The sequence below is a fragment of the Scophthalmus maximus genome, chromosome 7 (assembly GCF_022379125.1).
Source record: "Scophthalmus maximus strain ysfricsl-2021 chromosome 7, ASM2237912v1, whole genome shotgun sequence".
NCBI lineage: Eukaryota > Metazoa > Chordata > Actinopteri > Pleuronectiformes > Scophthalmidae > Scophthalmus > Scophthalmus maximus.
In genome coordinates, this window is record NC_061521.1 from 24,856,805 (window position 1) to 24,875,000 (window position 18,196).

The 18,196-nt window shown below is 45.8% G+C and overlaps 2 protein-coding genes across 3 annotated transcripts in view; both read right to left on the reverse strand.

Annotated features, from left to right (window-relative positions):
- Positions 1 to 2,088: 2,088 nt before the first annotated feature.
- On the reverse strand, positions 2,089 to 6,510 carry rassf10a (Ras association domain family member 10a). Its single transcript, XM_035643715.2, has one exon. It carries the CDS (start codon positions 5,341 to 5,343, stop codon positions 3,907 to 3,909), a length of 1,437 nt encoding a protein of 478 aa, XP_035499608.2. The 5' UTR covers positions 5,344 to 6,510; the 3' UTR covers positions 2,089 to 3,906.
- A 4,024-nt stretch (positions 6,511 to 10,534) lies between these two features.
- The window catches only part of tead1a (TEA domain family member 1a), a 35,053-nt gene continuing 27,391 nt past the window's right edge, over positions 10,535 to 18,196 (reverse strand). For both annotated transcript variants that reach the window (XM_047333449.1, XM_047333450.1), the window contains 3 exons: positions 16,680 to 16,820; positions 15,435 to 15,587; positions 10,535 to 14,992 (listed from right to left, as the gene is read on the reverse strand). In XM_047333449.1, the coding sequence (XP_047189405.1) occupies positions 14,879 to 14,992; positions 15,435 to 15,587; positions 16,680 to 16,820 (408 nt within the window). In that variant the 3' untranslated portion in view covers positions 10,535 to 14,878. The remainder of the gene's footprint in view (positions 14,993 to 15,434; positions 15,588 to 16,679; positions 16,821 to 18,196) is intronic.

Sequence of the window (18,196 nt, forward strand, 5' to 3'; positions counted from 1 at the left end):
TCAAAAACGGCAATTTCCCATACTACCAGGGGGCATTTTTACTTCTCTTCCACTTCCCTTTTCCTCTTCTACTGTTTAATGTTGCCTCAACTTCCTGCAATCGGTCCGAAAGTCCGACCGAACCCCCCAAAAAAGAGTTCTCAACCTGCAAACGGACCAAACCGTGGTTCAGTCTGATCCGGACCGAGACCACCTCTTTTGGCTCGGACCCAACTGAGAAGAAAGTCTGGACCAAACAAGGTAGTTGTGAAAGTTCCCTTAAAGTGAAACTTTATACCAGTTAGGACTTTTTTAAAGCTGCTTCTTCAGCCTTACCTTAGTCTTACTCACGGAACTTGATCTGTGAGGACTCATCAGATCATCTCACCCTATGGAAGATAAAGGAAGATCTCATCTCATCTCATCTTATCTTAAGTGAGCGCTGTAGGTACAAGGCTTATTCTGCAGACGCAGCCTCTGATGATGTTGTACATGCCGAACATAGAGGAGCGAGGTGTGGCGTCGGACTCATCAGAGAGACGCAACAAGGAAGAATGATGACCTCTGTCTGCAGAAATGTCTGGAACTCTCAAGACTCCAGAAGGTTTGACTGGTCTGCGACGGAGACGGTGAGAGAAATGATTTTATGCTTGGGAGAGTTGTACATCTAAGACGAGGTCAAAACCTAGTATGTGTCTGCAAATGTAAGATTTGACTGTTTCCGTATGGACATGAAGTTATGAAATCCTACCCAGCGTCTCTCGCGTGGACGTGGCATCACGCCTGCAGTTTCTGCTTCAGCTGTGTCGAATGACGTTAAAGTATCTGTTCTTTTTGACAGAGCATCAGCCAATAGGGAAACTGTTCACGCTACACCTTGACCAGTCCATCCAGAAGTAAAGATGACAACCAGCAGGCGAAACCAGACGACAGCTAAATTGATGGTTGATTGTTTGAGAACCTGATTCTAGAAACATCTTTCGCTACAGTTTTATTTTTAATTCACAAAGGTTATTAAAATATTGAAACCTCTGCATTTCTGAAGCCAAAGTGCAACCCCCAAGTTTTTCTTTTGTTTTTTGATCACATGGATTGTTAATATTTTATCATACAGTCTTGGACCGGACGATTGAAACTCCCAGTAAACCTTGGAAAGAGGAGTTGGCAAAACAACGTCACCTGAAGTAGCTGTTTGACAACTTTCTATCGAATCACATGATCTTCATCCGCACATGAAGTTTGCCAAGCTCCCAATTGTTAGGGAGCATTTTAAAGGACCTCTCTTCTGATGGCCTACAAGTGGACACTGAACATTTATCCGTAACCATAGAAACAGCTGTCGACTTTCAAATGTACCTTTATTCCTGTGACAATTAAAATTCAGAGTCATTTGCCAGGCCTGGGTATCAAACCCAAACATTCTGAGCACCAACCAAATGATTATCTTGATTATCAAAGTTTCATATCATGTCTAAACCTGATAACCAGCATCTGGACGTTTGTAAAAGTTCTACTCCCCAAGACCAGAGATGTGAAAGAAGCATCACGTTCCTCTCTGAAGTAACTTCTCAGACGAGTCGACGCTGCTGTTGAATAATTCACAAAGTCATGAATCTTTTGCTGTGAGCGAGTTAGAATCCGTTCACTTCAGACTAATAAAACCCAAAGCCGTCGGCAAAGTTACGACGCCAACGAGAGAGAAATGAGTTAGTTTTTTTAATAATTTGGGTGAACTGACCCTTTGAACATGTATGTGTCACTGAACCTGATCCGCCAAGTCGCTCTGCGCGTCTCCGTTTCATCCCGTCATCCCTAATGCAGGAGCTCATGCAAGAGCGATCACGAAGCAGCAATTAAACACAACTAGGCATGACGAGATATCACACACACACACACACACACACCAACACAAACACACACACAAACACACCTTTCACTGTGGAGCTCTGCAGCCTGGAGCTACGCAGACTATGTTTCCATTCAGACCCTGTACATGAAACCCAAACCTCTGTGTGTGTGTGTGTGTTGCCTCGTCTCTTGACCGAGGTGTGAAGACCCTAAAGATAAATCCTCCGGGTCGTGAATAAAGCCACCACACAAACCACGATGGTGTTTTTCACTGTTTATTTCACCTCCGACAGTCGTGTGGAATAATGTGCTGACTGGGATTTTGTATTTATTGTCCTCGCTGTGGCCTCAGAGTCGCCGAGTACTTTGGAAACGCTTTTGCTGAAAGTTGCCGGCTCGTGCGTCAAAATCCCGACTCGGAGGGACGGTGATACGAGTTCCGAGATCACGATGGATCGATAAAAGCCGACGTCCGACCCCTCGACTTCCGAGGTCTAATGAAACTGCTCCTGATCAAACGACATCACTTGGCTAACGTGTATCACCCACAGTCTCCTCTAGGTGTCACTAGTTGTTTCTTTTTTTACCAGTTTACAAGTCAAACGTGTGAAGATGCGACGTCACGACAGCCTGACGACAGACAACACGGAGCGGATCACGGATCCTGTTTCTTTTATATCGTCTGGGAAGAGAGAACCAGGAGGGCACGGATGATACCACCACTTTGCTTTGGAGACTTATTTTTTAGGATGTTAAAAAAAAAGGGGGGGGGGGGGGGTGACGTGAGGCTTAAGAATAGTTTTTAGAGGGTCAGTGAAAGAGTTCCGTGTCTTTACCAACGGACCGACTCAGACGTTCAGGCCGACGCGTCAGAAGAAGAGGAGGAATATCAAATCAACTTTATGTTTTGGCTTTGACGGCACAAGACGACGCCACTGACGGAACCGGTGGATCCCCACGTGGAGGTCGTGACCTCTCAAGGGGGTCAAGAGACAAAACCCGAGGAATCACAAGATTCGTCCCAGGAGAAGAATTCAGGCCAAAAACTGAGAATCTTGATGCTCAGAGACATATTTGACTTTTGGTCACAATCCCCCAAAAAACACTGTGATTCACTGCTCTTAAGCCACAGATTGACATTTTTATAGATTTGCTTTTGTGTCCCGGGTGAGAGGAAAGGATCTCGCGTCAGGTTTTCTTACTTTATGCTTATTGAAACAAAACAGACGTCAGTGGAGGTGATGGAGGAGCCCTGTTCCTGGTTGTGTCCAGTCACAGACACGTCGCGCTGCTGATCTTCTCAGGTAAGCAAGTGTCCACAAATTATCAGATGATTTTAATGTTTAAATCCGGCCGATGACATTTAAACTGTAGAGGACGATACTCATCATTCATCTCTAAGACTAAATAAATATGATTTTTTTGTGTGTGTGATTAAGAGACAAACATTACATTTATACAATATCAAGTGGTCGGTCAACTCTGCTGAGCTGGAAGGTTTTTATATTTATGAATTCTGAGCGGTTCGGTTGTGGTCATTTTTGAGACATGATATGATTTCTATCAATTTAAATCCTTAATATTTCCAACATCAACGTCCGTTATATTAGTTTTGTTTGTATCTGACCCGTGTGTCTGTGACTGTACGTTCACCTGACGTTGAACCTTTTTTAAAGGAGGGATATCTGTGGTCGTCGGGGGCGACGGAACAACAACAACAACAACAACAACAACTCATCATCAGCAATCTTGTTATCAACTCTTTGTAAACCAGTGATCACGACAGACTAATTCTCCTCATAACAAGTGGTTCTACTTTTGTTGACCCTCCTCCAGGAGGTCAAAGGTCAGCCCCCCCCCACCCCCCCCCTCTAGCTTATTGTGCAACGACTAACATATACAGAAAAAATTATTGCTGTAGAATTACAGTGCGTCTGCAGGATGGAAGAAGGAAGACGAACTTCCACCGGTACTTTGTCAGCACTGATTCTTCCGCCCCTGAGTTTGTGTCTGATATTCAGTTCAAGAGTCCGAACGCGGCGAGTCTCCAGACCGGAGAGTCTCCCGACCGGCGAGTCTCTACACCAGCGACTCGCACACCGGCGGGTTGTCCGAGTCCTGGCTGTGCATGGAGCTCAGGCCCGTGTCCGAGTCGTCGTCGTTGGTGGTGTCGCGGGACTTGGACAGGCCTCTGGCCTGCTCCACCCAGCCGCCGCCGCCGCCGCTCTTCTCGCCCTCGGCCTCCACGCTCACTGCACCTGGGTCCCCCTCCTCACCGTCGTCCTCGTCACCATCATCATCATCATCAGTCACTTCCTGGTTCCCCTGATGCTCCAGCTCCATCGTCTCCACCCGGGCCAGCAGCTCCAGCAGCTCGCTCTCCTTGGTCTCCCACAGTGCCAGACTCAGGTCCAAGTCCCCGCTCAGCGCGTCCAGGTCCGTCTTCAGCCGCAGGCCGATGTACAGGCTGGTGTCCAGCTGCGTCTTGATGCGCTCCTCCTCCTCCTCCAGCAGCTCCACACTCGGAACATCTGGAGCGGCGCAGCGGCGACGCGTCTCCTCCGCGTCCTGCGCCGCCGCCGCCGCCGCCTCCTCGCGCCGCCGCTTCATCCACCGCCGGTTCAGCTCCTCCTGGATCTCCCCGGTGATGCACTCCACCAGCGCCTCGCGCTCCGTCAGCTCCTCCTGCAGCTGCACCACCTCCTCGCAGCGGCGCGCGTACTCCTCGAACTGCGCCAGCGCCTCCGCGGCGGACCGCGCGTCCTGCCGCTCCGACGTGCCGGCGGCGGCGGCGGCGGCGGCGTCCGACGCGCTGTCCACCGTCATGTACGTGTCCTGCACATAGTTCGCGCCGTGTCTCTGGATGCGGTCGTGGTGCACCTTGGCCTCGTAGCGCTCGATCTCGCGGTCCAGCTCCTTGACCCGCTGCACCTGCTGGCGGATCGTGTGGTCCTGCGAGATCACCAGGTGCACCAGCGTCTCCATCTTCTCCGCGGAGCCTTTATCTCTGCAGACCGCCGGCTCCCTCTTCTTGTTCATCTTGTCCAGCTTCCTGAAGGCCTTGCGCACGACGCGCCGCTGCCGCTCCTGGGACAGGTTGGCGGCGGCGGGGGGCCAGCAGGACCTGGCGGGGCCCTTGAGCGCGCCGCCCGGGCCGCCGCTCGCGCGGCTCTGCACGACGCGCGCCTCGGCGCTGCGCGGCCCGTTGTTGGGCAGCGACGCGTCGTTCTTCAGCAGCACGAAGCGCACGTTGCCCTGCTCGTCGCCCCACGCGCTCCACAGCCGCAGCACCTTGGTCTTGTTGGGCAGGATCCTCTCGAAGCCGCGCCACTTCTCCACCACGCAGTAGGACTGCGGCGAGCCGCACAGCATCGCGGCGGACGCGCCCTGCCGCAGGTTCTGGTCCTCCAGCAGAACTTTGACCACGTCGGCGCAGGTGGTGCGCTTCGTCAGCCCGGAGACGAGCTTCTCCTCGCGGCAGACCCACACCGACACCTTCCCCTCCTCCGGTTCCATCTCCGCAGAGCAACAACACCGAAAAAGTCCCTTCAGTGAATCGGACTCAGAGAGAGACACGGACACGAGTCGTCCGAGGGCTTCTGACTCGGATCCTGCTCAATCCAAACATGGCGAATTCATCCAAAAAGGAACAGAATCTCTGCGCTCCGTCGTTGCGCACGAGCTCCAACTCAGAAGTCCGGACATGCGGCCGAGGAACCGTCAGGGTTCGTGTTCAGCAACAACGGCAACGAACAGGAGGAACACGTCCATGTGCGTCCCGGGGTGGACCTGCCGGGACCTCATCCCTCTCTGTACCCGGCGCACGGAGGAGAGGAGGCGGCGAGCTGCGTCCTGGTGCCGGGACAGGCTGCTCTGCTGAGGGGGACCGAAGACAGGAGGCGGCTGTTAGCGCTGGGACACGCCCCCTCTCTCTCTCTCTCTCTCTGTCTCTGTCTCTCTGTCTCTCTCTCTCTCTCTCTCTCTGCTTCACACACACACACACACACACACAGCCTCCTGCAAAACTGCTCACAAAATTTACCAATTTGCAAAAGTTAATGTTCCCGTGCAGCTGGAGTGGAAACACCTCACCAACAAAAACACACGTTGTCGACTGGCGGTGACGCGTCCTCAAGGTCAAAGGTCAAGACTTAGGAAAAGTACCTTAGTTTGCACAGTTGACCTTTACTCCTCGAGCAGCTCACACCTGGAAAAACCCAAACAACCAACTCGGGCTTGCGACTGACGATTGTTTTCATCATCCATCATTTATATCCATCAGTTGTCTGGTTCATAGAATGGTGAACAATGTCGATGGTGTTTCCCCGAAACCCTCAAGATGAGGTTTTGTTTCGTCCTCACACCAAAGATCTTCAGTTCTCTGTCACAGAGGAGCAAAGAAACCAGACGATATTCACATATAAGAAGCTGAAATCAGAGAATTTTCACTTTTTTTTCCATAAAAACTACTTGAACCGATTAATCGATTATCAAAATAGTTGGCGATTCATTTGGTCGTCGATTACTAATCTAGAACCAACTATAACCTTTGTCTCCAGTTCCATAAAACAAAGGTTATTGTGTCAAAGGGAGGTCAGTTGAGGTGGTCCGACCTGGGCGCCTTGCTTCCTTCCTTCCTTCCTTCCTTTCTTCCTTCCTTTCTTCCTTCCTTTCTTGCTTCCTTCCTTGCTTCCTTCCTTCCTTGCTTCCTTCCTTTCTTGCTTCCTTCCTTCCTTCCTTCCTTCCTTCCTTTCTTCCTTCCTTTCTTGCTTCCTTCCTTCTTTCCTTTCTTGCTTCCTTCCTTGCTTCCTTTCTTCCTTCCTTCCTTCCTTCCTTCCTTCCTTCCTTGCTTCCTTCCTTCCTTCCTTCCTTCCTTTCTTGCTTCCTTCCTTCCTTCCTTTCTTCCTTAATTCCTCCCTTCCTTCCCTCCTTCCTTCCTTCCTTCCTTCATTCCTTCCTACCTTCCTTCCTTCCTTCCTTCCTTGCTTCCTTCCTTCCTTCCTTTCTTGCTTCATTCCTTCATTCCTTCCTTCCTTCATTCCTTCCTCCCTTCCTTCCCTCCTTCCTTCCTTCCTTCCTTCATTCCTTCCTTCCTTCATTCCTTCCTTCCTTCATTCCTTCCTTCCTTCCTTCCTTGCTTCCTTCCTTCCTTCCTTCCTTGCTTCCTTCCTTCATTCCTTCCTTCCTTCATTCCTTCCTTCCTTCCTCCCTTCCTTCCCTCCTTCCTTCCTTTCTTCCTTCATTCCTCCCTTCCTTCCCTCCTTCCTTCCTTCCTTCCTTCATTCCTTCCTTCCTTCATTCCTTCCTTCCTCCCTTCCTTCCCTCCTTCCTTCCTTTCTTCCTTCATTCCTCCCTTCCTTCCCTCCTTCCTTCCTTCCTTCCTTCCTTCTTTCCTTCCTTGCTTCCTTCCTTCCTTCCTTCCTTGCTTCCTTCCTTGCTTCCTTCCTTCCTTCCTTCCTTTCTTGCTTCCTTCCTTCCTTCCTTCTTTCCTTTCTTCCTTCATTCCTCCCTTCCTTCCTTCCTTCCTTCATTCCTTCCTTCCTTCATTCCTTCCTTCCTTCCTTCCTTCATTCCTTCCTTCCTTCCTTCCTTCCTTGCTTCCTTCCTTCCTTCCTTCCTTCCTTCCTTTCTTGCTTGCTTCCTTCCTTGCTTCCTACCTTCCTTCCTTCCTTGGCACGTCCATGTGGGAGGAGGAGACCTAGAGGTCGACCCAGAACTCTCTGGAGGAACTACATTACCCATCAGGCCTTGGGAACGCCCTCAGGACCCCCCAGGACGGGCTGGGAAGCCGTTGTCCGGTGAGAGGAGACGTCTGGAACTCCCTCCCTCCGCCACCCGATCCCGGGTAAGCGGAATAAAATGGACGGACGGTTGTCGGACACACAAACATGTCGTCACGTGTGCGTTGTTGTTTTTTATTTGTGAGTTTGTCTGTTTCTTGTGTCTATGTGTTTGTGTTGTTTCATCATGTATGATGCATCTGTGTCTTCATATTGTTTCATGAATCATCTTCAATGTCAATGTTAATCGCCCTTTGTCATGTGTCAGATTTATAAATAATTCATGCAAAGTGTCTGCGTTTGTACTTCCGTGTTTTTTTATCCACGTCTAGAATTGAAACAATTGAAATTCATCCAGAAGAGATAAATTGCGAATATATATCGTGTATCAATTATAACAAAATATAACGAGCTGTTGTTTATAGCCCTAATCCAGACCTACAATTATAATAGAAAGAGATGTAAGACATATATCAGAACTATGTACTTTAGATGAATGAATATTGTTTTAGATTTATGAGTAGCTGCTCTCCTCCAGACAAACAGAATATTTCATCCAGCACATGAATTATTGTCTGTTTTGTTTTCTCGCTGCTTTGTTCTATTTACTCACTGAGCATCGTTTCCTCCAGAGTCGTGTTGGATCTTCATCCGACCCCCAAAAGGTCGACATCGTTCTTTCACAGTATTAACCACTTTTCTCTTCTTCTTCTTCTTCTTTTCCCATGATCCTCCACTCAAACCAGAACTAATGAGTCCTGATGAAGCTCCTCCTCCTCTCTGCAGTGTCACGCTGCAGTTTGCATTGTTCCACAGTTTCATCTTCTTAATCCGCACACAGCTGCATGTTTCAGAGCTCAGCTGGAAGAAAATCCATCTATTACACCCTGTATTTCACACACACACACACACACACACACACACACACACACACACACACACACACACACATACACACACACACACACACACACACACACACACACACACACACACACACTGTCTGGATTCATAATCCGCTCTTTCGCGACACAATCTGAAACTCATAAAGGGATTTGTTTATCTGCATTAAGAGCGTTTTGTTGTGTGTGTGTGTGTGTGTGTGTGTGTGTGTGTGTTGTACTGCATTAATGGTGTTCATCCCCAGCAGCAGCCACCATTAGTGTGTGTGTACAGTAACCTCAGCTCAGTGATGCACCAGGCCGCGATTGTTGGTCAAATAACTGCTCAGAAAAAAACATCTGTGAAGACACACTAATGACTTTGCTTGCGTGTGTGTGTGTGTGTGTGTGTGTGTGTGTGTGTGTGTGTGGGGGTGTGTGTGTGTGTGTGTGTGAGTGTGTGAGTGAGTGAGTGAGTGAGTGAGTGAGTGAGTGAGTGTGTGTGTGTGTGTGTGAGTGTGTGAGTGTGTGAGTGTGTGTGCGCGTGTGTGTGTGTGTGTGTGTGTGAGTGAGTGAGTGAGTGTGTGTGTTTGTGTGTGTGTGTGTGCGTGTGTGTGTGTGTGTGTGTGTGAGTGAGTGAGTGAGTGTGTGAGTGTGTGTGAGTGAGTGAGTGAGTCTGTGTGTGTGTGTGTGTGTGTGTGAGTGTGTGTGTGCGCGTGTGTGTGTGTGTGTGTGTGTGTGTGTGTGTGTGTGGCAGCGTGTTCACACACATGCAGTGATGCAGTGGACCAGATTTGGATAAAGAGGATTGTCGTTTCTGTGTCTGGGATGTGAGATAACACCAAATGTTTGGTGTTTTTTTTCCCCATGTTTGACGTCATTTCCTGTGAGCTCATCGTCGTCGCCGTCATCCGCAGCTTCTGGTCTTGTGACAGTCAACGTGACATCACAGCGACGTCCGAACATGGACCGTCACATAGAAAACAAACAGACGCACGTAAAATAATCAATTTGCTCCTTAGTGATTCAAAAAACGATTTGTCATTTTCATAACCGATGGACATGAATGTTCATCAAAGGATGAAAACCATGTTTGACCATGACTAGACGGGAGGATTATCTGGAGTCAGGCTCCCTCTGGTGGTCAGAACAGATACTGCTCCGGTTTGGAGCCGCATTCATCTGCTGAAGCTCTCAATCAACTTGATTTACATGATAAAGTCATGTTGCCATAACAACACATAAAACATAACTTCAGGTGTCAAGTAGGTTTAAAAACTGAGTCCACAAGACTCCCAGGTGTTTACGGCCGACATTGTCCCATATGTGATACAATAATCATAACCACAAATTACAAATCAGGAAGCAATATTAATGTATAAATACAATAATTAATGTAAATTAAAAAACAGAATCAACGTCCAGATAAAGACTCTCCTACTGGTTTTAACAGATGTTTGTTTTTTATTATTTTATTTTATGTTGTCTGTCTTATTCTTGTTTTATCTCGTTTTGTTCTGTGCTTTTTTTTTAAGTGTCTGAGTTTAATTATCATTATTCTACGTTACACACACAGAAATCTTCTGGTACATGAAACTCTCCACCTGCCGGATCGTCGTTTCTTCGGCTTCATATTTCAGTTTCTGTCTCCGTCAAACTGAAGTCGGAGCGTCGTCGTCCTGCTGATGGAGCTTTAATGACCCAGTCGGGTCTCGGGAGGTTTTGTTCTTCATGTTCTACTATGAGGACGGCACGGTGGGGTAGCGGTTAGCACTGCCGCAAGAAGGTTCTTGGTTCGAATCCTGGTTCAAACCTTCCAGGGGTTCTCTCCGGGTCCTCCGGCTTCCTCCCGCGGTCCAGCGACACGCAGACTGCGGTCTTGGGTTAACTGGAGATTCTAAAAATCAACTATAGGTGTGAACGTTCGGCCCCGGATGGTTCGAGCCGGGATTCGAACCCAGAACCTTCTTGCTGTGAGGCTGGAGATTCCCAGACGCCGTCGTTTCCCGGCGGACGAGCGAGTGAAGACCAAAGCCCAGCGCACGGTTTGGAACTGACCATTTATTTAAACTGAATAGCATATATATGCGTACAAAGTCTCTACAAAGCTAGAAAATATCTAACATACTTTTAGCCATGAGGGGATGGAAAGAAAGAAGAAGAAGTTACAAAGCAAAGATCAGACCCTGTGCAGAACCAGCGGACACATCCCGGCCTCCGCACCTCTACGTGTTCTCTGGTCTTCGGATAAACATTAGAATATCAAAGATATACACAACATCTGTAATAAACCTTATTGTCACTTTTTATACAAAGCACCTTATCAAAAAACCCTCAGTGCACACACACACACACACACACACACGGACGTGTTGCACGGGAGTTAGAAAGATTCAAGGCCATTTTTGGAGTCGATTACAGACGGGAAGGTTCCGTTCCAACGCGATGGGTTTTCGGGAAAACGAGATAAATAGCGCCACTTTGCACGTACGAGAAAAAACGTTAAACGACACGCGGACGACGACGACGACGACGACGATGATTCGGGAACTCGGAAGGTTGGAAACCTTCACGAACGACTTCTATTTGATTTCAGGCGTGAGCAGATTCTGTAGTGGGGGATGAGTCAAGTCGCGACAGATGAGTTGACCACAGAATCACAGTTTCCAAGTGGCGTCTTCCGTCCGACGAAAGGTTTGAAACTACATTTTTTACAGTGTAGCCCCGTGAGCTACTCCCCGTTGATAGTCCAGATCCTTAAAGTCGCTCTTTCTTTTTTTTGGCAGAAGCTTGTGAGTTACTCTGACTCACCGTGTACATCACTGTATTCCGTGTCGCACGGTGACGGTCTTTGGTAAGAGAGGTGGTGAATGAAAATCCAAACGGGGGGTCGTCATGGCAGAAGGCTGAGCGGTCCTGCGAACCAATGACGGTCTGGTCTGGGACAACTGCAGGCGAGGGGAACTCTGAAAGGGTTCATCCCCCCAAATGATTCGCCGGTGGTGAGACGATGGTCACAGAGAGAGAGAGAGAGAGACGCCCACATGCTCTTTCTTTTTAGACAAATAAGAGTCAAAACAACGTGGGTTTGGAACGACGGCGAATCCAAATCGTTTTCAGGCACAAAGGTTAGAAAGTGGTCTGAGTCATTGCTCATCGAGACCCAGCGTCGAGCAGCCGGTCGACTCAACAAGGCTCTTCTCAGGTCGGTCGGTCCGATGTCCTATAGACATCAACTCCCTGGATGAAAACAGTCCCAGCTGTTAAAGGTGGCAGGTCAACTTAGAGTTGTAACACGTGAAAACATCTGGGCCTCATTCATCAGTATGCAACAAAAGAAAATGTAATCTTGAGTTTTAATCTTGATTTTTCAGATAAGATATGATATGATTCAAGTTTGTCTGGAATTTGAACACGCTACAGCCGGCAAAAAATACTTTAAAAAATATTATAACTAAATTTGTAAGACGGTGTAGTTTTATCACAGCGGCCAATCAGCGCTGAGATCCTCCTGACAAGCGGATGAATATATGCGTCTTGTGTTTGCACGCGTTCCTTTGCACGAGTAAACACAATTTATCCTGCGGCCAAACTCGCGAGTTACGCAGCACGAAAATTTGCTACTTTGCCGAATAGGCATTTTTATACTCTAAATATGTTAAATATTTAGCTTCAGTCAAGGGCAAGTTAGCTTAGCTTAGCACAAAGACTGGAAACAGTGAGAAACAACCAAGATAAGATAAAACACCACCTCCAGAGCTCATTCAACATCCATTGTGTTTCCAGGATCAACACGTCGTGGGTTTATAGGAATTATGTTGCAAATGCAAATCTTAATCGCATTACTGTTAATTAATTAAGTTAGATAAACAGTAGGTGGCGCCATTTCTTCATAAAGTGTTGTAGCATTGATGAGGTGACATAGCTCATAGCTAATAGCGCTATAATAACATCTCAAAAAGAGGAACCACATGACATTGTTGTTTTTTTGTGTTATTTTCACCTCAACCACCGATTTTATTCGTTAGCTTTGGAGGAGCTGGTAAGATTACGTTAGCTTCAGATGGAGATGCTAGCTCTGCTTCACTGTTTTCCAGTTGCTAGCTAAGCTAGGCTAAGATGAGCTAACCGTCTCCTAGCATAAGACGGGCGTCAGGCGTCTCATCTAAATTTCCAAAATGTTAAAGTATTCCTTTGAGTTTTTAAAAGAATAATAAGGACATTGTTTCCTTTGAGCGCCACTTTGACAATGGGATCTTTTTCTGAATGAACTCATGAATGTTGTGATCCGAGTTCGGACCGGTCTGCTCCTGTAGAGACAAGTTCGGACAGTTGCACATGATGAACGAGGCCCCGTCGTGTACGAGCTGTTTCCACATGAATCTGTCCCGCGGAACAATTCAAACACACGTTGGAGTCATCGATGTCGTCAGATACAAAGTGAACGGTGACGTGACGCTGCCGACCGGCCAGAGACGGACCTGTACATATGTTCACCCCGACCAGACGCGGCGTCCGGGAGCACGCGAGTCCCCCAATCACACGTCGCGCTCGCTTAAATCATCGGGAGTTGAAAAAGAACAAAAAGTCTCCGTCTGTTTCCAACCAAAGGCACTTCATGCTGCCGAGCACGACGACACCTGCTACAGGGAACTCCACCAACAGCTTTGGGTTTTTCTTGTGTTTTCCTAAATTACTTTCTTGCTAAACGTTGCAGAAACCAGTTGTCGTGTCTTCAACCCTCCAAACTTCAACCCTCCGAACTTCAACCCTCCGAACTGAACTTCAACCCTCCGAACTTCAACCCTCCGAACTGAACTTCAACCCTCCGAACTGAACTTCAACCCTCCGAACTTCAACCCTCCGAACTGAACTTCAACCCTCCGAACTGAACTTCAACCCTCCGAACTGAACTTCAACCCTCCGAACTGAACTTCAACCCTCCGAACTGAACTTCAACCCTCCGAACTAACTCTCCTGACGTGGACACGACGAGAAACCTTCGTTTTTTAAACGCGGACGCAGTTGAACGCCGCCAACGCGTCAAGCGTGGACGTGTTAAAGCTCAAGTTGGCTGGTGGAAGAATATATCGAGATCACGGGTTTGTTTCGACCGTATGAGAACGACATGATGTCGTCGTATGGTTCGGGAGATTCACAGTGATTTTCCAACGGACATGACCGCAACGAATTTTAAAAGTTTTAATCCTCAGAACCGGTCTTTGGCTCAAACGGCCTCACAGGAAACAAAGCGTGTCTATGTAATCCAGTGTTAATGTATAATAATTATAGTTTACTCTGCTATCACAACGTTTCCTACCGCTGCTGCTGCTTAAAAGCATTTTAATGACAAAACAAAATGAACTGGCTTTTATTGTGAAAAGGTTCACAGGAAACACGACGACGGCTCAATCGACCAGGACTGAAATCTTCAGGATTATAACTGATAACAGCGTCTTGGCTTGATTACTGTACGCATTCATCTCTCTATCACCTGTTGCACCCAAAAAAGAAAATGTACCTGAATTGTTCAAATTTTTTTTTTTTTTAACTTATAATTTTCTTATTGACATAAATTTTAGATAATGATCCTGGAATTAAAATATAGTTTATATGCTACTATCGATAAACATGTTCCCAATAAGTTTAGAAGCTATTATCATTATTATTATTATTATTTTATTTTTTTAACATACAAAAGGTAAAAATTTGATTTTCTTTTCTTTGGGACAAAAAACACTTTTTTGTGCAAGAATGCAGCTCACACCATCTGCACAACTGTTCTATGTGATGATGTAGTCGTGTTACTTCCTTCTCTGGTTATTGATACACAGGGTCTGACCTTCAGGGGTCCGTCGATATCGTGGCAGATAACACACACACACACACACACACACTTATTTCACAGGGGGGTTTACATTTCTTTTCTCTCTCTCTCTTCCTGGGTTGATTCTTTCCAGAAACAGGCCGTGACCCGATTGGCCGGTGACACGTGACGTCTCCGGGTGAAACCGGAGTCGGGACGTTCTTTGGGGAAAAAACAACGACCCCCGGGTGGAGTTTGATGCGTTGCCATGGCTACACTACCACTGTGCCTTTTTTTGTTTTAACGAGCATCTAATATTCAGGTTGGAGTTTAAATGCTCTTGTTGGGGACGATCCTGCAGAAACACACTGTCGCATCTGATGTGGATTCAAAATCACGCCGATATTATTGATGAAATGTTTTCTGAGCAGCAGTGAACCTGCAGCCGTCCTCACGTCGAAGGCTGAAAGACACTTCACACGTTTTACCTCCAGTGTCGACATTAACTACCAAACAAAGGCCATAAGTGTGTGTGTGTGTGTGTGTGTGTGTGTGTGTACTGTATCTATCTCTAAGTGTGTGTGTTATTCCTTGACGAGTCGATAGATGTGGTGCTGGGCTCCGTGCTCGTTGTTGGAAACCTCGAACACACACGCCATGCACAGCAACGTCTCCTGAGTGTCTCTGTTGCTCACCACCTGGACACACACACACACACACACACACACACACACACACACACACGGAGAAGGAAGGAGGTTCAAAACAATCTGTTGTTTTATATGCATCTAAATATGAAACATTAAAAATTGAGTCACAAATTCAGCGGTTAAGATAATCGATAATTGTGTTGAGACCAGAGACAAAGCGGATTTCTCGCGCAATGAGATCACACGAAAAAAACAACGAGTAGTCGAGAATGACGTGACATTCAGGAGCCAGTTTGGTGTGAACGCGATAAAATAAGATCGTCTAAAATTAGATAAGGTAACATAATCCTTTATTAATCCCACTGTGGAGAGATTAGTAAAGGGGAAAAGTAATAATTAAGTAAACACACCATACAAACACAAGGAAACTAGAAAATCAACTGAATATATACAGTGTGAATATGAGATATTGACATGCCGGCGTCCTCACCAGCAGAATCGTGAAGTTCTCCAGCACGCTGTTCATCATGTACTTCTCCGGCAGGTGTTTGAGCTTGTGGATGAAGTTGATCATGTATTCGCACATCGGAGAGCGATTTATTCTGTAGACGAATCGGCCGTTTTCAAACCTGGCGTACTCCGTCTGAGGGAGGGAGAGGGAGGACAGACGTTAACCAGTTGGCAAAATCGGTTTGTTAGTCGCGTGACGTCTCCAGAGGCGTCGTGAGGGCAGAGATGACGTCATCAGTGGCTACACAAAGTCTACGGAGCAGACAGGAAAACGTGGGTCGCACAAAGAAAAACACATCACAAAGCATTCTGGGAAATGTAGGATCCAGGGTTAATGGAGCTGAACTCAAGGAGAATGAAAAACCCTTATTAGAGTCATTGGTATTATTATTTGTATCATTATAACATGATATAGATATATAACTTTATTCATCAAAAAGGGAAACTCAATTTACTACTAACATAACACAATCATTATCATTTTCAAGACATATTAAATAATAATGGATAAATACTGTTATTATTTCAATTCTATAACTTAAATTGAAAAATGCTTATCTTTTATCTGAAATATCTTTGAATAATTTGTCAATAAGACAATGAATGATGAACTCCTTCTCTTCCTTTTTCCTTCCAAGTCTCAGGTCTGGTTGTTTTTAAATTTGATTTAATTTAATAACCAAATAAAAACGTTAAAAAGTCTGTTATGAACGGACTTCATGTTTAATCTTGTCTCTTGTTTGATCTCAGTGATGAAGTCAAGTGAAAAGGGCTTTGTTATTATTATTATTATCAATATAACATGATATAGATTTAACTTTATTCATCCCAAAGGGAAACTCAATTTACTATTAACAAAACATAATTACTATCATTATGCATAAAAATATTGTTTATTATTTCAATTATATAACTAAAATTGAAAAATACTAAAAATATCTTTTAAGAATTGATCAATTAGACGATGAATGACGAAATCCCTCACTTCCTTCTTCCTTCTCTTTTCTTGAAAATCTCTTCTTGGTCTTAAGTCTCAGGTTTTCGTTCGCTACAAGAATTATATTAAATTAAACTGTATTTATTTTAATAATCTGATAAAACGTATTACTTTCTGTGAAACGTTTCGTGTTTAATCTCGTTTCTTCTTTGATCTCGGTGACGGAGTCAAATGAACGCTGCTCCGCTCCGTCAGTACATCGACCACGATCTTTCACTGCGTCCTCACCTCCACCTTCTCGACCACCTGCTTGCCGAAGGAGCAGACCTTGGTGGAGCAGGTGATGGTCATGTTCTCCGAGCTCTCGTACTGGCTGCTCACGCCGTAGAAGGCGGCGGGGTCGTCCTGCACGCTGTAGTTCAGGTCCGCCTGCCGAGGAAAGAACACAAGCGTTATGATTTACAACCGCCATAATGAAAAAAAACCATATATATATATATACATAGTTAAATATATATATATATATATATATATATATATACACACACACACATGTATATATATATATATATATATATATATATATATATATATATATATATATATATATATATATATATATATATATATGAGACAGTTGCAACATGAGTGAGCACAGGAAGCTGAGTTGACCAACAGCGCCCTCTGCTGGAAACGCCGCCACATCACACGTGTGCGCTGCATCAGGAGGTCGAGGCTGAATGAATCACCTCAACACAAAACTGTAACTCAAACCCAAATGTCATGTTTAAAAAATGAAGCTTGATGAAAGTTTGAGCAACTCAATTTTTCACCAGGAAAAGCGACGTGATAATATATAAAGTTTCCTCTTTTTTAGTCCGTTGTTTATCATTGCAAGGCCATGAACAAAAATTATTAAAAAATCATGTGACTTTCATATACACGGAAAATCAAAAAATGAGAAGAGGAAGATTTATTTTTTCTACTTTTCATTTTGAGAGAATAAGAGAATTAGAGAATAAAGTTGAATGAAATTGAAATGTGGAGAATAAAGTCAAACTACATCAGAGGAGAGTTTTTTGTTGTTGTTTGCTACTATTAGCACTGTAGCAAGTATTAGCACTGTAGCCACTATTAGCACTGTAGCCACTGTTAGCACCGTAGCAGGTATTAGCACTGTATCCACTTTTAGCACTGTAACCACTATAAACACTGTAGCCACTGTTAGCACTGTAGCCAGTCTTAGCACTGTAGCCACTGTTAGCACTGTAGCGTGTATTAGCACTGTAGCGTGTAGCGTGTATTAGCACTGTAGCGAGCGTGTATTAGAGCTGTAGTGTGTATTGGCACTGTAGCGTGTATTAGCACTGTAGCGAGCGTGTATTAGAGCTGTAGCGTGTATTAGCACTGTAGCGTGTATTAGCACTGTAGCATGTATTAGCACTGTAGCGTGTATTAAAGCTGTAGCGTGTATTAGCACTGTAGCGTGTATTAGAGCTGTAGCGTGTATTAGCCATATCCCTGAAACTGTGATCACCACAAGTCATGTTGAGCATCACATGTCTGCAGCACCGTGGTGGAAAAGGTAAAAAGGGATAAATGTGTGTTGTGTTGCTGGGATCTTTGAAAGTCCTTTGGTGCACACACACACACACACACACACACACACACACAGGTGGAGACAGCAACCCACGACTCAGGAGGTGAGCAGGTGTTCAAACAAAGCAATGGTGCTTTCATCAACCCACCACCTCCACATCCCAGGTGGAGACACACACACACACACACAGACACACAAACAGACA